This window comes from Desmodus rotundus, chromosome 10 (genome assembly GCF_022682495.2).
Source record: "Desmodus rotundus isolate HL8 chromosome 10, HLdesRot8A.1, whole genome shotgun sequence".
Classification (NCBI taxonomy): Eukaryota; Metazoa; Chordata; class Mammalia; order Chiroptera; family Phyllostomidae; genus Desmodus; species Desmodus rotundus.
The window spans coordinates 48572571-48596628 of NC_071396.1; the positions used below are offsets into that span (position 1 = coordinate 48572571).

Below are 24058 nucleotides of genomic sequence, written 5' to 3' on the forward strand. Positions count from 1 at the left end.
GTGTTTTAACCATTTTAAGGGTGTGTACAGTTCGGGGGGCAGACTGCCTTCACCCTGTACTACAGCCCTCCCCACTACCCATCGCCTGAACCTTGTCAGCCTTGTGACGGAAGCTGCACCCACGCTGGCCCAGCCCTGGTAACCTCTGGTGTGTCCATCTCGATGAATTTGGCTTTTCTAGGAGCCTCATGTAAGTACAGTCATGCAAGGTTTGGTCTCTTGGGTCTGGCTGTTTTCACTGAGCGCAGTGTTTTCAAGGTTCGGCCCAGTTGTGACAGGTGTCAGAGACTCCACATTTTCTCTGCCCGTTCGCCGTCCACTAAGGGACACTTGGACTGTGTATTTTGGCCACTGGGGATGATGCTGCTGGGAACTTTGTGGTACAAGTATCTGTCCAAGTTCCTGTTTTAAATTCTTCGGGGTACATGCCGAGGAGTGAAATTGCTGGGTCACCGTAAGAAAAGGTGAAACACTGCCATTTGCTGTCGCTGAGCATGGGTGGCTCTCGAGAGTATCGTGCTAAGTGAAGTGAAGAGCCACAGCATTCACTCGTGTGGGGTCTAACGCTGAACGCAACAAGCGGACAAACAAGACAGACAAACTCACTGGTGGACGCAGACAACGGTCTGGTGGTTACTGGAGGGAAGGGGGTGAGGGAGGGAGGAAAGGGCGGTGAAACAGACGGTGGTGGGAGGAGATTTGACTTGGGTGGTAAACGCAATGCAGTGTGCAGATGACGTATTACAGAATCGTACGCTTGAACCCTATGTAATTTTATTAACCCATGTCCCCCAATAAACCTAATTAAAAAGAAACTGCTGGGCCACAGAGTAATTCTGGGCTTAACTTTTTGAGGGGCTGTCACCCTGTGTTCCAGTGGTTGTGACATTCGCATTCACACCTGCGACACAGGGGTTTCCGCTTCTCCACATTTTCGTCAACACTGTTGTTGCTGTAACAGCCATCCTGAGGGATGTGAAGTGCTGTCTCCTTGTGGTCTTTATTTACTTCGCCCTAATGGTTGGTGACCTTGTCACGTGCTCAGAAGTCTTTGGAAAATGTCTATTCACGTCCTTTGTTCACCTTTAATTGGGTTGGTTTTCGTTGTTGTCGTCATCGTCGACGTGTAGGCTTTCTTCATGTGTTCTGGATCTTAACTCCTCACCAAATACGTGGTTGTAAATATTTTCTCCCATTCCGCGGGTTGCCTTTCACTCTGTTAATTGTGGCCTTTAATGCACAAGATTTTAAAATTTTGACGAAGTCCAGTTTACCTATTTTTTTCTCTTGCCGCCTGTGTTTCGGCATCATGTGCAAGAAATAGTTGCTAAATCCAGTGTTAGGAAGTTTTCCACTCGTGTGTTTTTTTGTGTTTTAGAGTTTCAGTTCTTACATGAAGGCCTGCGATCTATTTTGAATTAATTTCTGTGTATGGTGTAAGGAGAGGGTCCAGCTTCATTCTTTTGCATGCGGATACCCAGTTTTCACAGTGCCACTTGCGGAAACCACTGTCCTTGCTCTTTCATATTTGGCACCCTCGTTGAAGATCAGTTGACCGTATGTCATATACAAGGGTTTATTTCTGGGCTCCCTGTTCTGTTACACTTTTCTATGTATCCGTCTTTCTGCAAGTGCCTCATCATTTTCATTACCATAGCTTTATAATAAAGTTTGAAATCAGGAAGTGCAAATCTCCAACTTTGTTCTTTTTCAAGATTGTTTTGGCTATCCCGGGTCTCAAGATTTCATATAAATTTTGGGATGTGTTTTTATATTCCTGCAGTTAACATTGTTGGGATGTTGATAGGATTGTGTTGAATCCACAGGTCACTTAGGCTGCTAGTGACGTCTGCACAGTATCCAGTCTTCCAGTCTGTGAGCCCCAGGTGTCTTTCCGTTTACTTGTATTTTCATTAATTTCTTGCAGCACTTTTTGTAGTTTCTACTCTGTGAGTCTTTCACTTCAGGTGTATTTCTAAGTATTTTTTCTTTTTGATGTCGCTATAAATGGAATTTTAAGAAATCCCTTTCTGGTGGATCATTGTTAGTGTAGAGATAGAAACAGAACTTTTTGTGTTGATTTTGTATCCTGACATTTTGCAGATTTAGTTGACTTGTTCTAAGGTTTGTGGAATGTTTAAGGTTTTCTGCATGTAAGAACAAGTCAGCTGCAAACAGACCGTTTGACTTCTTCCTTTCCCATCTGCATGCCTTCAGTTGCCCTCTCTTGCCTGGCTGCTCGCGCTGGTTCTCCTATATTATGTTGAGTAGTGGCGGTGAGGGCAGACATCCCTGTCTTGTTCACGAACAGAAAGGCAAAAAAAGCATTCGGTCTTTTATCATTGAGTCCGAAGTTAGCTGTGTGGTTTTCATATATGGACTTTATTAAGTTGAGGTAGTTTCCCTCTATCCTAGTTCGAGTTTTTTACATTATGAAACGGTGTTGAGTTTTGCCAAATGCTTTCCCTGCATCTAAATGATCACATGGGTCTCTCCCCTCCTTCATTCTATGATGTGGTATACTAAACTGATTTATTTCTGTAGGTTGGACCATATTTCTTTCAAGGGATAATTGGTTTGGTCTTGTTTATAAACCTTTAAACATGTTTCTGAATTTGTTTTGCTAATATTCTATCGAGGATTCTTATGTGAAGAGTCATAATGGATATTGGTCTGTAGTTTTCTTTTGGTATCTTTGTCTCGCTTGGCATCAGGCTAATGCTGGCCTCACAGAAGGCGTGAGGAAGTACTCCTGCCTCTGCAGTTTTGGGGGGAAGAGTTTGGAAAGATCTGGTATTCTTGAAATGTTTAGTAGAGTTCATCAGGGGGGCCCCTGAAGTCAAGGGCTTTTCTTCTTTGGGAGGGTGTTGATTACTGCTTCATTCCTCCACTGGTTCTAGGTCTGTTCAGATTTTCTATTTCTTCATGATTCAGTCTTGGTAGGTTGTGTGTTTCTAGGAATTTGTCCATCTCTAAGTTATCCAAGTTGTTCTTGTCTAATTGGGCATATAATCCTCTTTTATTTCTATAAAATCAGTAATGTGCCCCACTTCCATTTCTAACTTTAGTAAACTGAGTCTTCTCTTTGTACTTTTAATCAATTTTGTTAAATTTTGTTAGTTGGTTTTGTTAACCTTTCACAGAACCCACTGGTGGTGTTGAATTTTTTCTATTCTCTGTTTTAGTCTTTGTTCTTTCCTTTCTTCTGCCAGCTCTGGGTGTATTTTTATTTATTTATTTTCTAATTACTTAAGGTATAAAGTTAGGTTGTTGGTTAGGGATCTATTTTTATTTTTATTTATTTTTATTTTTTTTAAATATACTTATTGATTATGCTATTACAGTTGTCTCATTTCCCCCCCTCACTCCACTCCATCCTGCCCACCCCCTCCCTCCCACATTCCCCCCCTATAGTTCATGTCCATGGGTCATACTTATAAGTTCTTTGGCTTCTACATTTCCTATACTATTCTTACCCTCTCCCTGTCTATTTTCTACCTACCATTTAGGCTATTTATTCTCTGTACCTTTCCCCCCTCTCTCCCGCTCCCACTCCCCTGTTGATAACCCTCCATGTGATCTCCATTTCTGTGGTTCTGTTCCTGTTCTAGTTGTTTGCTTAGTTTGCTTTTGTTTTTGTTTTAGGCGTGGTCGTTAATAACTGTGAGTTCGCTGCCATTTTTACCGTTCATATTTTTTATCTTCTTTTTCTTAGGTAACTCCCTTTAACATTTCATATAATAAGGGCTTGGTGATGATGAACTTCCCCAACTTGACATTATCTGAGAAGCACTTTATCTTCCCCTCCATTCTAAAGGATAGCCTTGCTGGATACAGTAATCCTGGATGTAGGCCCCCGCCTCTCACGACCTGGAATACTTCCTGCCAGCCCCGTCTTGCCTGCAAGGTCTCTGGAGAAATCAGCCGACAGCCTCATGGGAAGTCCCCTGTAGGCAACTGTCCCCTTTTCTCTTGCTGCTTCCAAGACTCTCTCCTTCTGTTTAATCTTAGGTAATGTAATGAGGATGTGCCTTGGTGTGTTCCTCCCTGGGTCCAGCTTCCCTGGGACTCTCTGAGCTTCCTGGACTTCCTGGAAGTCTATTTCCTTTGCCAGATGAGGGAAGTTCTCCTTCACTACTTGTTCAAATAAGTTTTCAATTTTTTGTTCTTCCTCTTCTCCTTCTGGCACCCTCATAATTTGGATGTTGGAACGTTTCAAGATGTCCTGGAGGTTCCCAAGCCCCTCCTCATTTTTCCGAATTCTTGTCTCTTCATTCTTTTCTGGTTGGATGTTTCTTTCCTCCTCCCGGTCCACACCGTTGATTTGAGTCCCAGTTTCCTTCGCATCACTATTGGTTCCCTGTACATTTTCCTTTGTTTCTCTTAGCATAGGCTTCATTTTTTCATCTGGTTTTTGAACAAATTCAACCAATTTTGTGAGCGTCTTGATAACCAGTGTTTGAATTGTGCATCCGATAGGTTGGCTATCTCTTCCTCACTTAGTTGTATTTTTTCTGGAGCTTTGAAGTGTTCTGTCACCTGGGCCATTTTTTTTTTTTTTTTTTTTTTTGGTCTTGGCAAGTCTGTTACTTAAAGGGGCGAGCATTAGGTGTTGACTGGGGCGGGGTAACGCTGGTCACTGCGCTGTGAGGCTGTATGGGGGGGAGGGGCCGAGAGGGACACCGGATCTCAATCTTTCACTCCGCTACCCACAATCGAACTGGGCCACTCTGGTGCTGGTTCCCGAGTGGGTGGGTCTGTGCACGCCGTAGGCCCCTGTGGGTCTCTGCAACAACCTCTCCTGTGAGGCTGGGAGTCTCTCCTGCTACCGCCCCAACCCCCACAGGCGTTTTCAATCAGAGGTTTGAGGCTTTATTTCCCCGCGCTGGAGCCCTGGGTTGCGTGGTCTGCTTCGCTCCCTGCTGTTTGTCCGGTTTATCTGCGCGAATGTGGGGCCGTGGGGTCTGCCAGTGGTCAGACTGCCTGCCCCGTGTGTCCCACACTCCGCCAGTCTCGGTGCCACAGCAACGCGAGTCCTCTCCACCCTGGTGCCCGTCTCCGCCCCTCCTACCGGTCTGGATGAATGTTTATTTTTTATTTCCTTGGTGTCGGACTTCCTTGCCGTTAGATTTTCTGTCAGTTCTGGTTGTGTGAGGAGGTGCAGTGTGTCTACCTACGCCGCCATCTTGGTTCTCGGAAAATCTGGATATGATTATTCTTAACCCAGGACAGACACCAACATTTCCTTCTATCAGCTTAAGGGAGGCTCCATGCTGAAGGACCTCAGGCAGTGTCTTGAGAAAGTTGATGTGGGGATCTATTTTTAATGTAAGCATTTACAGCTATAAATTTTCCTCTCAGTCTGCTATCATTGCACCCTATAAGTTTTTATCTCTTGATTCTTTCTTTGACCCATTGGTGGTTTAGAAGCTTGTTAATTTCTACACATTTGTAAATTCTCTGTTTTTACTTTTGCTATTGATTTCTAGTTTCATTCCATTGTGATCAGAAAAAATACTTTACATCATTTCAATCATTTTAAATTTACACAATTCAAAGTATTAAAACAATAAGACTAGTTTTGTGGCCTAACATGTGGTCTATTCTGGAGAATTCCGTGTGCACTTAAGAGAAGTGTGTGTTTTGCTGTTGCTGGGTAGAATGTTCAGTATCTGTCTGTTAGATTCAGTCGGTTTATAGTGGCTCAGGTTCCCTTTCTGCTTCTCTAGTTTACTGAAAGTGAGTTGTGGAAGTCTCCAATTGTTATCGTAGAGCTGTCTGTTTCTCCTTTCAAATCTGTCAATATTTTGTTCATATATTTTGGAGCTATAATTTTTGGTGCATATGTGTCTATAATTGTGTCTTTTTGTTGAATTGACCCTTTATCATTATAAAATGCTATACTTTGTCTCTTGTAAGAGTTATCGACTTAGAGTCAAATTTGTCGGATATCAGTATAGTCATTGTCAAATTATATATACATATAGTAGTCATATATATATATATACACACACACACACACATATGTATATAATTTGTGGTTACCACGAGGATTCCATATAATATCCTAGTTACAACAATCTATTTTAAATTGGTATCAACTTAAACTGCATACAAAATTTCTACTCATTTATCGCTCCATCCCTCCCATTTATGTTATTGATGTCACAAATCTTTATATATATATCTTTTATATATATGTATTTATATATATCTTTATATCTTTATAAAATATATAAATCATATCTTTAGTCATAGATTTATAATGACTATGTACATTTTCTTTTAAATCTTGTAGAACATAAAAAGTGTTACAAACAAAAATTACAATACTGTTTTTTTTCTTGCTTGTGTATATACTTTTACCAGAGAATTTTATATCTTAATATTGTGTTGAGTTGCTGTCTTGCATCCTTTTATTTCATCCTGAAGGACTCCATTTAACATTTCTGGTAGGACGGGACTAGTGGTAATGAGCTCCCTCAGCTTTTATTAATCCAAGGGCCTTAATTTCTCCCTTGTTTTTGAAGGCTATTTTTACCGGTTATAGAATTTTTTTAAAATTAATTAATGTATTTTTATTCAGTTACAATTGTCTGCATTTTCTCCCCAACCCTCCACCCCACCCCAGCCAGTCCCACCTCCCTCCCCCACCTCTACCCTCCCCCCGATTTTATCCTTGTGTCCTTTATAGTAGCTCCTATAGACCCTTCTCCCCACTATCCCCTCCCCACTCCCCTATGGCTATTGTCACAATGTTCTTAATTTCAATGTCTCTGGTTATATTTTGTTTGCTTTTTTCTTTTGTTGATTATGTTCCAGTTAAAGGTGAGATCATATGGTATTTGTCCCTCACCGCCTGGCTTATTTATAGAATTCTTGGTTGACAACTATTTTTTATTTCAGCACTTTGAATAATTTTATTCTGCTACTTTCCAGCCTCCAAGGTCTCTGCTGGAAAACCTGCTGATAGTCTTACTGAGGATACTTTATATGTGACCAGTCACTTTTCTCATGTTCTTTCAAGATTCTTTCTTAGCTTTGACTCTCATAGTTTGTGGTGTATCTTGGTGTGTGCCTCTCTGCATTTATCTGGCTTTAAATTGATAAGACTTCTTGGATATGTAAATCCATGTCTTGCCTCAAATTTGGGACATTTTCAGCCATTATTTTTTCAAATAATTTCTCTACCCCTTCCTTTTCCTTATTGGTTTCTCATAGTGTTTGTTTTGGTATACTTTACTGCACTCCCTAAGTCCTTAGGTCCTGTTCACTTTTTTTCATTTGTTTTTCTTTCTGCTCCTCAGATGTGGTAATTTAAAATGTCTTTTTAAAAGATTTTATTTATTTTTAGAGAGAGAGGAAGGGAAGGAGAAAGAGAGGGAGAGAAACATCAATGTGTGGTTGCCTCTTGCATGTCCCCCACTGGGGACCTGGCCTGCAACTCAGGCATGTGCCCTGACTGGGAATCAAACCAACAACCCTTTGGTTTGCAGGCCCATGCTCAATCCACTGAGCTGCACCAGTCAGTGCTAAAATGTCTTATTTGTAATCTCACTGATTTTTTTTCTGCCTGCTCAAATCTGCTGTTAAACTCCTCCAGTGAATTTTTATATTTAGTTATTATATATTTCAGCTCCAGAATTTTGTTTGGTTCTTTTTTATAATTTCTATCTCTTTTTCAAGTTCTTATTTTGTTTATATATATTTCCCTGATCTTTATTAGGTTTTTTGCGCATGTCTTCCCTTGGCTCTTTAAGCATGTTTGTGACAGCTATTTTGAAGTTTTTGTCCAGTTGGGATTGCCTGCACCACTTGTTCAGAAATAATTTCCACCCCCTGTATTCTTCCTTTGAATGAGTTGTGTTTTCCTGATGGTTTATGGACCCAGCGGTGGTGGTTGTTGAAAAGAGGGCATCTGGGGGAAGAAATGAGCCGCTGCTCTGTCTTTGCAGACTAGCTTTGTGCGGGGGCAGTCCTTCAGTGATGGACTGGGCACGTGAGGCTTCGGATCAACCCATGGTGAAAATGTGTGGTTTTCTCAGGCACCTTGCTCAGGGTGCACCTTGCCTGGCCTCTGTGTGGCTCCTGCTCACTTGTGAACATCTTAATTTGCCAAATGGCCTCACTTCAGCTTTTCTTCAGGGCACTGGGTGGTCTGTGACACGCCTTCACTTAGCATCCCCTGTCCCAGGCCGTATCTCCCGCAGCTTTGTGAGTGGTGCCTGCTGCCGCTCTCTGCCTGAGCCTCACGGGGGTAACACAGAACCCGGCCCTCTAGGCAGACTCCAGGCAGGTTAGAAAGTTGCCAGTAAGATCTTCTCTGTTTGTTTGGGTCTGTGGGATGGAATTGGGTCTGGGATGCTGCTTCCTCCAGATCAAGGCCATGTTGCACTGGGGAGAGTGGTCTAGGACAGGCAAGAACACCATGAACTTCCCTACCATTCTGAATGTGGCTTTTTGTCGATTAGGTGTTGTTTATGGGGTCATTGCAGAGTTTCAACTTCTATAGAGCTCCTGTAAGATTATTTCAGACTTTAGTTGTTTTTTAATGTTTCCGTGGGAAATAGGGGCTTGGAGCTTCCATTTTGTTCCATCCCCTGCTGTTGAGGGTTCACATTTGATGGGCAGTTACCACGCACTGGGGGATGGAGGGAAGGACAAGGAATGCCTCGTTCTTCTGGGAGCTCTTGAGAAGCGTCCTTGGAGGAGTGAGAACCCAGCTGAGTCCGGGAAGCATTCCAGGTAGAGCAGCTCTCAGGAACATGGGCTGAAGTGGTGGGAAAAACAATCAGAACTTGAGAAGTGAGGAATGTAAGGGGACAAAGAGGTGCAAAGGTTTGTTTGCCAAGCCAAATAGTTTGTCTGGTTCTGAAAGTGATGGGAAACCTTGAAAATTAAGTGTGGCTGTGACAGGGTCAGATTTGCCTTGAGTAAAGTCTCCTGGGGCAGCGGCACGCAGGATTGGAGCTGGGTCACTAGACCAAACTCCCAGGACAGCTCCAAAAGATGACGCTGGCCAGGACCGTGATAGTGGTGCTGAGGTCGAGAGGAAGAGATACATTCAGAAATGAGAGTTGACAGAGAATTTAGTGACTTACACAGGCTGGGGGGTTAAGAACAGCATAGAAGGTGTCATTCCTGAAGTCAAGGAGTATAGGGGGAGAAATTTTGAAGGAGCTGATAAATTGTGTTTTAAATATTTTTAACTTGCACAAGACATTATGGTGTATTGCCTTTGTGATTTAAAAAAGGTGACTCAGAAAGATGAGGCTGATGCCCCACTGGCCACCAGCCCCACCCCAGCCCTCAGCAGCCAGTGCTGCCTCCAGCCTGGTGTCTGGACGCCCTTCCAAGCACGCTCTGTGCATTCCCGCCCTGCATGGGGAAGATGGGTCGCGTTGCCTTTAGATACACAATGTAATATTTAATACTCTATCACTTGATTTTTTCCCTCTTGCAACTGACATTTTAGAACCTCTGCTAAGTCAGTGCATGGGAAGTCACTCTGCTCCTCGTGACTGTGGCATATAGCATTCCAGAGACTAGAGGGGCCCAATGTGTCCACTGACGTAGTCTTAATTTAGTCCCAGATTTTTGGTTCTAACAGATGCTGCTGCCACGAACACACTTGTGCGTCTTTGTACGTTAGTGCGATTGTTTTCCCCCTAGGAGAAGGTACTGAGACGGGGGATTGCTGGGCCCTGGGGTGCATGCTTTTATTTGACAGTTACTGCCGGCCGCCCTCCACGTGGCTGTTCTGGCTGTGCGGCGGGCGGGCTGTTCTTCATACCACAACTCTTCTGCTGGAAACTGGTGGATCGCTGCTCCGATCTGTGTTTCTCAGATCACGAGTGAGGGCAGGTGCGGTTTCCTCGCCATTTGTTCGTCTTCCATTAATCACTTGTTTTTATCTTTTCCCCACTGGTCTATTGGACTATATTTTTCTTATGGATTCGTAGGAGTTCAAAAAAATTTATAGCCTATCCTTTATGTTGTCACCCATGTCTCCTTTAGTTTCTCATGTATCTTTTAAGTTCGTTTATGATGTGACATTATTCTGACGGAGGGAAGTCGGCCGGTGAGCTCAGTGCGGCCCACAGTTGACGGTGCTCGTCTAAGCAAAGCCTCGCCAGCTCTGCTGTCATCGGCTGTTCGCTCCATGATCCATCCTGTCGTCCCGATGTTTTAAGGTCTGACGTTGAGGTGTCAGTGGGAAATCTGAGTAGAATCATGCAAACAGCAGCTGATGGTGTCAGAATGGCGTGAAAGTCAAAACCAAACCTGAGATGTGGGCTGGGGGCTTCCAGAGCGGGGGTGTTGAAACCCTGGGGCACAGGTGAGGCCATCTAGGGAAAGCGTGTGAGGAGGAGAGGGCCCGGGACACAGACCTGCGTCGTCCACAGACGAAGCTGAGAGACCTGAAAGGTGGGCCAGAGAGGTGGTGGAGAAACTGGGAATGACGGGTGGGAGGAACCCAGACAGACGAGCTGTAACAAGTCCAAGGTAGCCACTGGCGTCCATGATCACACCCATCAGCCTCTGTGGTCACGGTCATTGCTCTGTCTGGTGCTTTCAAGGAGCGGACAGAGCAGGCAGCGGGGTTATTGCATTTGCTTTCCCAGGACTGAGTGGGGGCCTGCCCGGGGGGCGGGGCTCTCATCCCACCTCACACACATTAACCTGTAAGTCTGCACATGTACTATTAAAATCTGTGAAACCTTGTCAAAGGGTTGCATTATGAAATCTGCCCCTTTCCTTTAACAAATTTGTCAAAGAAACCCTCAAGCTGACTGGGTGTTGTGAGGAGGTTCTGTGACCTTCGGCTCACTCGGCATGTCTAGACCTGGAGAACTAACTGCCTTTAACTGGCCCAGGCGGCGTCCGGGGTGGGGCCAGAGGGAGGAAGGATGTGGGGGTGGCCTGCGCAGTGGTGCTGGTCTGGGAGGGCCGTGGAGTGTGTCCACAGAGCCAGCTTCTCTTTGACGGTGGTGGCCACTGTTCCCCTGGCATTAGCTAGCGTGTGGCATCTGAAGCCACTTTCCTCAGCTGTCAGCCTGTGGACCGTCTGCACAATCCCGTCTGCGGGGTGAAGGAACCGAACTACACGTAAGACAGTCCGTGCCTCAGCCCTCGCTGAGATTACTCCCTCTGGGTATAATTAAGTAACGGACATGCTGGCCTCCGTGTGCCTAAGGCAGAGAGGGAGTAATTCCTGCTCCAGTCTGTGCTTGGACAAGCGTCCTGTGTGTTAACCCACGGACTCAGGAGAACTCAGCGTCCTTGCGAGGGGGAGAGGTGTGTTTTCAGGAGAACTGGAGGATGGCTGGCTGGCGAGGGAAGGAAGAAGGCAGGATTGAAAAGGCCTGAGGTTGCAAGCAGGACGACAAGTGGACGCTGGCAGATAAGGACTAATAGGTGCAGCCTGAGAGAGGTGAACGCAGCGGGGAGGAGGGTCAGGTGGTGTGGTTCTAGACTGGGGGGGCCAGGGCACACATGCGCCAGGGTGCACTGAGGGGCCAGGGCCAGCAGGACCGCCAGCGGGTCACCTCCCTACCAGGTTCCGAAGCCTTGGCAGAGGGGCCCGCACTGTTCTCTGGAGGCCAGGTGTGGGTGAGCCCAGGCAGGGAGCGCATATCCAAGCTACCAAAGGCAAACACTCAGATGTTGCAGACAAATTAAAATTTATTGACACAGACAGAGATGCACCTACTGAGGACTACAGTTACGCAACTACTGTTAACCAAAGAGTCGTGTTCACATTCCAGATAAGTCTATGTGGAAAAGCATTCAGAATCTACTAGGTTTTTCTACATCACTATTTCATCTACAATAGGACAACAGACTGACATTCAGGGTTTGGTGGCTCTCATTACAGTGCTACACATTGAACAGGGACAAACATCAGTGACTTTGAGAAAAAGGTATAAAAAGACCAGAACCGCCCACTGTAGAAAGGGCTCTTGGATGTTACTGTACAGTGTGGTCAAGGTGGAAAACAAAACAATGGCATCCTGGGAAAGCGGAGGGCAGACCTGAACAGACATGTCGTCCTTCGTTGCTGGGCCTGGGGAAACGGATACAAACCTCAAGTTCGGTGGCCAGGTGTTTCCATGCCTAGAAGATCTGTGGAAACTAAGAGACGTCAACATGGCGGACAGCTAACCGTGGTGCAGGAAAACTGGGGTTCAAGTTGGGTGCTAAGGAAACAGTGTTAAATAAGAGAAGCGTTTATGGAGTAAGAATAAAACTATTCCCTAAGGAGTTTCCGAAAATGAGTTTGTTGGTGAGGACTCCATTCCTGTCTCAAACAAGGGACTGGGTTATCGCAGGAGAATCCGTAAGTGACGGTTTTATGAACATATTCTCACTAGCTAAAGCACTCCTGCCAAAAGAAAGAAAGTAAAAACTCTACTTAAGCATAAAGTAGCTAAAAAAGAAAAAAAAAATCTGATCTTTAGTACTTTTCACAAGTGAAAAGCATTAAAGACCTTTAAAAAACTCTAACGCTGCTGTGCCCCAGTGAGGCGTGAAAAGGGGCGTGGGCATGGCTCCCCCGATGCGGGCTTCTGGGGGTAGGAGGGCTTATTTAATAGTTTAATGAATCCAAGTGTCTTCCCGGAACATCTCTGAAAATGCTCGTCTCATTACCTTCCTGAGAACTGACTGCAGAGCGCCCTTCTCCACCATTAAGTTAGTGCTAAGGATCTTTAAGTGTCATCGTAATTTGACACTTGTCATAAGATAATTAGTTTCTCTAAGTGAAATCAATTTGTCGATTTTAATTTGTTCTCTCGTGCGTTTTTCCAGCCTTGGAGGAGAGAGTAACAATGGTTTTCTCTGAGGGTCTCAACCGAGATTTTTTCACGTCTTGATTCTTTTATACGCTCTATCATGGTTTAGTTGCAGTTAAGCACCTGTTTTCTAAATGAGGATCTCAGAGTTTTGTGCAAGTTAGGGGAGGCGATATTGCAAGAGGTGAGAGAGTTGGTTTCCCAGCACAGAGCTGGCCTGCGGCCTCCCTGTGTCTAGGCTCCTGGCTGCACTGGTGTCTTACTGGGCCGAGGAGATCGCAGCTTCAGCATGTTCAAGTGCGACCTGAGACTAACATCAGGGAGAAAGCCACTCTGTCCAGCCAGTGCAGGGTTGGAAATGTTAGTGTGAGGTGGGTGGGAAAAGTACAGAGAAATGGTCACTTTGGGATGGAGGACTGGTCAGCTGCCACTGTCACGTGGTTTGGCTGAGTCCATTTTTTGCCTCAGTTGACGTGGTCTTGTGGATGGGCTGGAGCTTGTGGGGAAGGAAGAAAACCAATGCGGCCCGAGAGCCTGGCTGGGTGGGCACCCAGGCAGGTGCAAGCGGGGTGGGGGGTGGGGCAGGAGCTGAAGGGCCAGCACTGAGCGAAACAGGGCCACTTCGAAGACTGCTCTTTGGTACTTGTCCTTGACTCTGGGCAGCCGACAGGGAGGGAAACCCTAAAGACTAGGGACATGACGACCCTACCGAATTTGGAGACGGGCTGTAGCAGCGATCTCACTTAGGGGAAGTAAAGCAAGTGCTGAGAGACTTCCGTCATTCGTGTCTTCCGTGTGCAATCGTGAAACTCTCCCTAGGCCTCCCCGGGAGTCTGTGCTGCTCCTCACGACTGTGAATAGAAAGGGGGCAAAACTGAAACCTTGAGTGAGGAATCCTGGCTCTCCTTCTCCCACTGGATACCGTGGTACTGTCTTCTCAGCGAGCGGGGGGTGAGAGTACCCTAGAAAAAGCCCTTGAGTAGGTGGGGCGGGAGGCGCCTGCAGCAGACAGGGCCGCTGCAGCCCCGGGGGGCTCGGCGCAGAAATGAAAGCGGTGGCTTTGAAGCTGCCCGCCCGGGGGCGTCGCATGGCTTGTGCAGGAAGAGTGATGCGGGCGGACAGAGGTTCCTCCGGGTCAGAGGGGTCCTAGTGAGAAGAAACCTCTGCCACCTGCTGCCTGCAAGTGCCAGAAAGGACTTCCTTTATTCCAGAAACTGTGCTCCAGGTCTGGACAGGCTCACACGTGTCTAACTGGTTTCCACATGGTTTTAATGGGGGCCAAACAGCTGTTCTGAGCGGCGCGTGCCCCTGACTTACACACACAGTCTCTTCCCTACGCAGGTAGAGAGAAGCACCCCCACGCCAGTTTTTCAATAAAATCAGTTCCCCAAAAGGATTCTTGACTGAATTAAGGCTCTTGTTTGTAGGAAGCCAGATACAGTGCTGTGAATGACTAAGTGTTCATAGTACACACCAGGGGTGGGGCAGCGGGGGAGTGAAGTACAGTGCGGCGTGTTTCCACGACATCTACGAGACACAAGGGAAGCACTCAGACACCGTGGGGCCGGGACCATGCTGCGGCAACCGCCGGTGTGGGGGGTCAAACGAGGGCCTTTCGGTCAGGGGGCGGGGCTCCCTGCGCGGTCAGGATCCCACACAAACCACATGCTCCTTGCACAAGTCTCCTGGGCGGGAAGGGGGCTCCAGTGCCCCCAGCCGTTCCCCCATCTGAAAACAACGCACACCCTCTTCCCACACGACCGACCGCCCGCCCCGGGAGTCTCTGGGAGCGCAGGGCTGTCTTCCAGGCCTCAGGCGGGTATGAGAGCAACAATGGCGCCGTGGAGTCTGAGATACAAATGCAGGAACGGGAAGTGACTTGCGACTTTGTGCCAACCTGTGTCCTCTTCCTGTGGGGGGGGACTACCATATGTAGCCAACCTCGTCCTCCTTGTCGTCGTCCTCGTCCTCGTCATCTGTCAGCGCGCGGGTGCGCACCCGCAGCTTCCGCAGCCTGTCCTCTGGTCCCGGCTCCCGTGCGTCCTCCAGGTCGTCCAGCAGGACCACGGAGCCGCCGCTGCCAAAGTCGCCGGAGGTTTCCTGCTCTTCTTCTGAAATATGGAGAAGGAGTTGGAGGTTAGTTTCTGCTCGCACGCGCGACCCTCGCGTGGGGCTGAGCTGCTGGCCCGGGCGGGGTTTCTCTGCGTGGCCCAGACCGAAGCTGCGTTCTGATAAGAGCCCCAGAGGCGCGTGCGCCCTCTGCGGTCCTCGCTAGGCCTGCACCGGCCTCTCCCTCTCACCCTGTACTCCTGCCAGCGGCGAGACGAGGCCCGGCCCCTCGGAAGCTGGCTCTGCAGCATCTCACGCAATTTCAGGTCACTGTCTCCACTGCAAACTCACTCCCTGTGCCACAGCCACCTCCCGGAACCCTTCCGCTCAGGTCCTACCCAGCACAGCGAGGGCCCACGGGTATGGAGGGCCCCTGGGGCGGACACGGAAGGCCTCACTCACCGCAGCTCACAGCGCCCTGTTTCCTGGAGCCCGCCAGCTCGTTCCCGTACTTGTCCACGCACCAGCACTGCCCCGTGCTGCCGTGGCACTGTGTGGCTTTGTAGTAGCCCTCCTCGTTACAGCGTGGCGTGAACGTTCCTGGGGGATCAGAAACGGGGAAGAACTCAGGGCCGTGCCGCTAGGACGCAGAGGCTCGCAGGTCGGCCACGGTCCCTGCTGTGGGGCCTGCGGGAGGGGCCGGGTGCCTGCTTACCACCGGGTCAGGCTGCGGGGCCCCGGGGCAACTGAGGGATCAACGGGGTTCTTTTTGGTGTCTCTAATCACAAATACGCACTACTCTTATTAATAACTTTCATTTTTTATGGCTTCCCAGTTTTACTGAGGCGTAGTGAACACAGCACTGCATGTCACCGAAGGTGCGCGGCACAGTGGTTTGGATTGCCCACACTGTGAAGTGACTGCGGTCTGTTTGGTTAATGCCCGTCCTCTCAGGCAGACAGAAAAAAGGAACGAGAGTTTGCTTTGTGAGGCGAGCGCTTGGAACCTCTCCCAACAGCGGAGACCCACACCTTACCGCATTGCGGGCCAGTCGTCCCGCGGTACGCGGTACCCTGATAGCGCCCCTCGCACCGGACACTCGCGCTCTTCGAGGCCCCACCCCTGCCTGTCTGCCTGCGGTGACCACACATCTGCCCTCTCTTTCTGTGAACGTAGGTGTTTTTTTTATTAAGCTTCCACATACAAGGAAGATCAGACAGTGTTTGTCTTTCTCTGACTCACACCACTGAGCACAACGCCCTCAGGGTCCATCCATGTCGTCACAAATGGCAGATTTCTTTTCTTTGTGTTTATGGCTAAATAATATTCCACAGGATGGACACACACATACACACACCTCTTTATCCACTCATCCGGCAGTGGACACTGGGGCCGCTTCCATGTCTGGGCGACTGTAAATAAAGCCGCGGTGAACACAGGGCGCACCCACTCCTTTGAGTCGGTGTTTTCGTTTTCTGCAGCTAATCCCCGAAAGTGGCACTGCTGGGTCACGTGGCAGATTGATTTCTGGAAGAGCCGCCGGTTTTCTACAGTGGCTGCGCAGGTTTACAGTCCCACCGGCAGGTGCAAGGACCCCCTTTCCCTATGCCCCCCAGCATTTGTCATCGTTCTAGTGACAGCCATTCTGACAGGCCTGAGGTGATCCCGGCGGCTTTGACTTGCATCTCCCTAATTAGTGACATTGAGCACTAACGGACCTACTAGCCATTTGTGTATTTTCTGTGCTAAGGGATCGATTCAGGCCCTGTGCCCATTTTTAATTGGATAATGATGATGATTTTTGCTACTGAGAGGTATGAGTTCCTTATATATTTGGGGCATTAGCCCCTTATCAGATACATGGCCGGCAGATGTGCCCACCCCGCAGGTTCCTTGCACCTTGTCGACGGTTTCCGCGGCTGTGCAGGGGCTTTCGGTTTGACATAGCCCCACGCCTCTGTTTCTGATTGTGTTGCTCGTACTTTAGATGTCACAGCCAAAAGGTCATTGCCCAGACCCAGGTCAAGGAGCCTTTTTTCTGGGTGGGTTTTTTTTTTTTTAAGGAGTTTCATGGTTTCAGGTCTTACACTTAAGACTTTAGTCCATTTTGAATTAATTTTTGTGGGCCGCATAAGATAGGGGTCATTCTTCTTCTTTACGTGTAAATATCTAATTCTTCCAGCACTCTTTCTTGGACAGACTGTCTCTTCTCCATGGAGTATTCTTGGGTCCCTTATCAAGTATTAGTCAACTGTACCTGCAAGGGTTTATTTTGGGGCTCTTGATTCTCCTTCTGCTTCCCTGGCCTTTGTGTCTGATTTTATGCCATGTGGTTTTGACTACTGCAGCTTCATAACATAGCCAGAAGTCAGGAGTGTGATGCTTGCTGATTTGATCTTCCTTCTAAGGATTGCTTTGGCCATTTGGGGTCCTTCGTGGTTCCATACAAATTTTACACTTGTTTTCATACTGTATAAAAATGCCATTGGAATCTTGTTAGGGATCTTTAGAGAGATGTAAGATAATACTTCAGGTAGTTTTATTCATTCTTCTAATCCATGAACACAGATAACTTCTGCTTTATTTGTGTCTTTGATGTCTTTCATTCACGTTTCATGGTTTTCAATGTAGAGCTCTTTCATCTCTTTGGTTAAATTTAGTCTTGTTTTTGATGCTATTGTAAATGGGATCATTTATTCCTTTTTTGATAATTTGTTATTAGTGTACAGAAATGCTACTGATTTTTGCATGTTGATTTTGTATCCCGAAAATTTACTGAATTTGTTGATTATATCTAATAGGCTTTTGGTAGAGTCTTTTGGGGTTTTTTAAATAGAAAATCATGTTATCTGCAATATAAACAATTTTACTTCTTTCCAATTCTGATTTGTTTCATTTACTTAAACATTTCTTTATGTAGCCTGACTGTTCTGGCTGGGATTCCAGCCCTAGTTGAGACGGGAGTGGCGAGAGTGGCTGCATGTGATGTTAGCTGCGGTCTTGCCACAGGTGGCCTTTGTTATGTTGAGGTGAGTTCCTTCTATAACTCAGTCGTTCTGAGTTTTTATCATGAATGATTGTTGAATTTCTGCATCTCTTGAGATGATCATGAGTTTATCCTTCACCTTGTTAATGTGATGTATCACATTGGATGGTCTGCATATATTGGACCATCCTTGGGTCATGGGAATAAACCCCACTGGATCATGGGAATCATCCTTTTCAATGCTGCTGACTCTGGTTTGCTAATACGTCTTTGGAAATTTTGCATCTGCATTCATCAAGAATATTGGTCTGTACTTTCCTTATAGTGTCTTTTCTGGCTTTGCAAGCAGGGTGATGTCAGTCTTGTAGAATGAATTTGAGAGTGTTCCCTCCTCTTTCAGGTTTTGAAAGCCTTTGAGAAGGATTGATGTTAATTCTGCTTTAAATGTTTGGTCAAATTCATCAGTGAAGCCATCTGCTATCTGGTCCTGGGCTTTTCTTCTTTGGGAGAATTTTGATTACTGATTCATATTATAAAATGATTCGGGTATTTTTCTTTTTTTTCTGTAGTCTAGACATTTTGTATAAAATGAGAACGCTCTCTTCCATGAAGTATTCATCCATAAAAATATTTTGGGCCTGGTGCATATTTGAGGGAATGAGAGTAGCGTTTTGATTTAAATTAATTTCTTAGTTTTTTAATCTAGCCACGTCTTCTGGCTCTTTGTGACTCAAGCATGGCCATTCCCAGTGTCCGTTCCAACCAGTTTTTCATAACGGATGAGCTGGTTCAGAGCGCTCCCACAAGGCGAGCGGCTGCAGCATCACCTGGGAACAGCGTAGAGAAGCACGTTCTGCAGTCTGACCCAGACCTGCTGAATCAGGAACTTTGAGAATAGGGCCCAACACTCTGTGCTGTAATAAACCCTCCCAGGAGGTGACCCTGGAGGTGAGAGCCGCGAGTTTAGAGTGTCCTCCCCCGTTCAGAGCCCTGACCGCTTTGGAACCTTTCACACTGGCAAAGCGTGGCCTAGTCACTGTTTTCTGCTTCAGTCTTGATCACTTCAGATGGTGTTCTTGCTTCCTGAGCTGAAAATTGTTAGGTTTTTTTTAATAAATGCATTTGAAGCTATGAATGTTCCTCTTAAATTTCACTTCAGATGCTTCCCTCCGATTTCAGTAAACAGTGCCTTGCTTTTCCACTCGCTCTAAGTGTTTTGTGGGTTGTACTGCCTGCGTTTCATCTTTGACTGTTTATAAAACACCCAGGTGTGGGGTTTTGGCAATCTCAGTTTTGACTCCTACTTTTATTATGTTGTGGCAAGTGAATTTGATCTGTGATGGGGTTTTTTTTTTTTTTTTTGAGATTTGTTGAGTTTTCCTTTTGGCAAAATCCATGGCAAATATTTGATGTGTGTGAAAAGACTAGGTACTCATATATCCTGTGCTGATGTATAGGAATACACAGGTGTGCATGTTAACTAATCATGCCAATCAATTCCTCTTTCTCTATGTACTTTTGCCTACTTGAACGGTAAGTTTCAAGGAAAGAGGTATAGTTAAGTCTCTGACTATGATTATAAATATAACAATTTGTTTTAAAGTTGTGAACGCACCAATTGATGGCATCATGCGGTAAAAGGAGCATTTCAGCAAAATGATGCCTCTGTTTAGAATTCAAAACGACGTATTTGCTGCTGTCACAGTTTAGCATTGTTATAAAAATGAGTCTTTAGTATCTTTTAAGCTTGTGTTTTATATACAACTCTCTTTAAAAATACTAATTGGTAGTCTCTAAATGAGTCAGACCCATTCATATTTATTGGGATTGCAGACAGGCTTGCTCTCATTTCTACCACTCTATTTTGTGTTTTCTACTTTTTAAATTTTCCCCCTTTCCTGCCTTTTGTTGAAATAATTATATCTCCTTTATTCCATATGTTTCTTCTATAGGTTTAAAACTATATATTCTAGTCCTTACATTCTTGTTACCCTTAAATTTTCCACAGAGAAGCATATTTTTACTTATGAGATCTAAAGTCAACCTTTGTGTCCTTTTCTTTCTGAATAAATCAGAAATTTAACACACTTTTATAGATCATATTTATTTAGATTTAGCTCCATGTCCTTTTTCACAACTAATTCCTTCCGGGCTCGCTCATCTTCGGTAGAGCAAACTGCCGAGGTGCGACCTCAGTGTGGCGAGCCGGTGCCCTTCCTGGTCCCCGATGCTCTCCGCCCTCCCACTGGACTGGACGTGCCGTTGGGAGGCCCGCCTCTAGGCTGAGAGGGAGGCCTTCCCCTCAGCACTCTGCAGGTAGGATTTTCTTACATCGGTGGTGCGAATCCAACTCTCCTGTAATTGCTGGTCTGTGCTAGCGCCAAGTTTTTCGTCAGGTGTCTGCCCCGTGATGGCGCCTGTGACCGCTGGGAGAATCCGCCCGAGTAAGTGACATTGGCCACCTCCACCGTGTGCTGACGGGTGTCTGCTTACTGCTGTGGTGTTCTACTCCCTGATTTTAGTTCTGATTTTTTGTAGAGTAAGTGTCTTTTTAAATTTACTTCTTACTTCATGGTATAGACCCAAACAAGAAATGTGGCTGGGGAGGGAGAAATGTCTATTATTTGAACCTGGATTTGACTCCAGCTTCCAGCTGATTCTAGGGCCAGCACTGAACACTCAGCTCACCGGGCTATTCAGGGTGGCCAGGCTCTCAGCCATCATGGAAGGTGTCCCCAGGAAGGCATTCCTAAGTGATAGGCAAGCCTGCTGGTGCTGTGCCTGCACACTCATTTAGGGGCTCAGCACCCCAAGTCTTCAGGGAGTAGGAGGGAGAAAGAGTAGATGCTTTCAATAACCAAAAAGCAGAGAGACTTGGGAACAAGTAGGAAGCTGGAGTCAGAAAACAAACGGACCCGCAGGGCCGAGCCCTGGGGCCGGAAAGAGACAGGTGCTGCGCTCCACCTGTAATGTCACAGGGTCCCCACTCTCCCCAGTGGGCACTACGTGTGAGTGAGTGTAATCTGTTGTTGCTGGTTGTTTCAATTTTTTTAATTGAAATGCCCCTAAATACAGTTTATTGTATTAGAAGATTTCATCATCATCATGTGAGAAGTAATTTGTAAGCAGATAAATGGTATTTTTACGTGTCAGCCAGAGTGATTCCCATATGTGGGGAGAGGTGACGAAAAGTAAGCTTTAAAACGAGGTGGGCTTCATGGTCACTGGGAAAGTGGAAGATGGAACATTTCATCTCAGACCACATCTTATGTCTCATGCATTAGGAATCAGTGAAGCCGTAAGAAGACGTCCGTAGCCAAAGGAAACATTCTTAAATACAGCATTGTACTGGTTCTCTAACCCCCGTGGGCCTCGCCACGTCACTCAAACCCCAAACAGCTCCCAAGCAGTAAGCACAAGTCCCACGGAAGGACCTGCGGGAGAGGGGTCTATAGCCACTCTGCCCACCGCTCAGAAGGATGCCTTGATGTGGTTTTTCACGGGAGAAGAACCTAGGCCCAGACGGGTCAAGTTCATGACGTCGGAGCTCTGAGCTGAACAGTGTTGTCGGACGCACCGAGTGTGAGGCAGGCACACCAGTGAAATAAGTGATCTCCAAAGTGGAAGGAAGGAGGAGCTTGTGCTTCAGGTATTAGAAGAGGAGAAATGGCCAGAGTTCAGACAGCCTACATCTGACAACCTGTTAAAAAAAAAACCTTGCCCATTTCCATCAAGTAAATAAACCTGTGAGATGGCAAGCTGCTTAGGGAACCTGTTCCTAAATGTTCCATAAGAGTAATTCTGAACTACGGTTACAGCTAGCAGGGCAGACGCCTTTCTTCCCAGCACACAATGGTGTTTGCCAACTGCTCGGGGACGGTGTGGAGCTAAAAGGGAAGGGAGGCCAGACTGGCGTGCCAGGCCCAACACACGCAGCTGCCTGCTTCTACCTCACCACCGGGACAAGAGTGCGAGCAGAAGCGTGCAGTGTGCAAATAGCTGTACGTTCTCCGGGGATCATGCGTGGAAAACAATCTGGGGAAGCACACTCGCGTCCTCTCTGATGGACTTAGCCGGGAGCGTGGCTCACTTCCTCCTTGAATGGACAACTTGGTCTGGGGAGTACAGGCAATTCTGTAACTTACAGAGCTCACAGTTCTAGAGTTGGAGGGAACACTGTGACTGCCCGCTCCATGGCTGTACTTGAAAGAACAAGCGAAGATTCACGGGCGCCCAAGGTCAGGGAGGAAGAGTCCAGCCCTGGCCGACCTGCCCACAAGCCCTGGGCCTCCCCTGTTGCTAGTTCTCAACCAACTAACTGGTCCTCGGATGGGGTCCAGCTGCCTGGGGCACGGTGCCAGCTGCCTAAAGGGACCCGTCTGTACGGGGTACAGTGAGACCTTTCTTCATGAGGCACGGGTCCCTAACTGAATAACCAGTTGTAATACTGCTGTGCTCAGTATTACAAGACATGATGGTTTAATTAGTTGTTTAAACAAGTGGCAAGAAATTGTACTTACCCAACAGGCTCTTCCCCTTGCTCAGTTTCTGAATCCTGTTCATTTCGTTCTGGCATGGGAGACCTACAAAATAATTTATGAAAGTCCCTCTCCAGATGGTGCAGGATATAATCTCTGATGATTGGCTCAAAATGTAGACAACGACACACCTGGGAGTGGAATTGCTCCATATGCTGCTACTCATTAAAAAACAAAACTTAAACCACAAGGTACATAAAATACTATTCGGGGGCTACTTGAACTGTACAGGGATTTTTCTTCCCACCACCGGCTCCCGCAAATACCAGTTGTGTGGCAGGTGACTTGCTAACAGACTTTATATAAGGATGTACATACGCCGCTAAGATTTCCGTGGGCTGAGGACCAAAGCTTACGAGTGGGCGTGCGTTCTGAATCCACAGACCAGACCAGCTAACCAGAGGGAAGGTGACAGTCAGTGCCGGACCTTGCTGGAGGAGAGGGGAGGAGTACAGTGGAGCGCATGGCTTGCCGCCCAGGGAAGTAAAACGCAGGCCTCCAAGGCCAGTCCTGAAGCCACACAGGCCATCTAGAGAGACGGCGGGTGTGGCTGCCCGCTCTGGCCCGTCTCTGAGCCCTCGGGCATGAAACCCTCTGCAGCAGAGGACCCATCCGGCGGGAGGCTCACAGCCGAGCGTGCCCTCTCTTTTACCTTCCCAGAGAACATCCATTCTGCGCAGAGAGAAGGGTGGCCACACAAGTTCCTGAGACTTCCCCCGACTCGCCCCTGCGGAGCCCATGGCTCTGGGAGGCCCTGCTCTTGGCTGAGAGTCCGGGCAGGGACACAGGTGTGGTGAGTGCCAGGGCGCTTACACTGCAAGCCTGCGGCCAGAGGACGCCCCGAGCACCTGTTCACACCTGCCGGTAGTGCCCGTGGGCTTCCCAAGCCGCCTGGTCTTGCTGCTGTGCCCTGAGATAAACTGGCTGGGGAGCACAGTTTGCTCCCTGCTGGGTCCGAGATACCAATTGAAAACAACAAAGAAAGGGAAAACAAATTCCACCTGTGGTGATTAAATTAGTATGTACTGTGAGAAATAGGGCAAATCTATTGAATTCTTAGAATGTACCAGACAATGTTCTAGAAGTTTACATCTTAATTATCTTTACAATAACCATATAAGGTGGGTACGAGTATCATTCCTATTTTGTGATGGAAATGCTCAAATTTGTAACTGTGCAGGAATACAGAGAAGCTGTAGGCGTTTAGAAGGCTGGTCCTGAAGAGAAGGAAAATCAGTCATTCTTAGAAACACGGTTTCGGAGAGTTTTCTATGACATAAGTTTCCATTGTGAGGGTGCGCCCTCAAACTTAAATCTCTACTTAGTGCAAGACAGGGAGAAACACAGCGGACTGAGGCCCACTGATCATCGCTGCAAGAACTGCAGAGGGACGAATAACACAAAAATCCAGGTGGAACGATTGTAAAAACAAAAGGTTTGCTGCTAAGCAGGCGAAACTAGCTCCCGAGGGCTCCTCTGAGGAGTCAGGGATTCCACCGAAGAAGGGACTGAGTTTTATGAACAGATACACAGGGTAACAATGTCAGAGAAATGAGGCCTGTGGCAGGAGCTACAAAACTGAGGTGAAGCTCTGAGAACAGATTGATCACATGGAACAAAGAAGTTTTCATTCTAGAGCCTAACATCTCAGGAAAAAGTGATGCAGACTGAGAAAAACTAAGACCTGTCCT

The 24058-nt window shown here is 46.9% G+C and overlaps 1 protein-coding gene across 3 annotated transcripts in view; it reads right to left on the minus strand.

Moving 5' to 3' along the window:
* Positions 1 to 12816: 12816 nt before the first annotated feature.
* SPOCK1 (SPARC (osteonectin), cwcv and kazal like domains proteoglycan 1) overlaps positions 12817 to 24058 on the minus strand; it is a 466288-nt gene continuing 455046 nt past the window's right edge. For all 3 annotated transcript variants that reach the window (XM_053913194.2, XM_053913195.2, XM_053913196.2), the window contains 3 exons: positions 22350 to 22412; positions 15306 to 15443; positions 12817 to 14905 (listed from right to left, as the gene is read on the minus strand). In XM_053913194.2, coding sequence (XP_053769169.1) covers positions 14718 to 14905; positions 15306 to 15443; positions 22350 to 22412 — 389 coding nt within the window. In that variant the 3' untranslated portion in view covers positions 12817 to 14717. The remainder of the gene's footprint in view (positions 14906 to 15305; positions 15444 to 22349; positions 22413 to 24058) is intronic.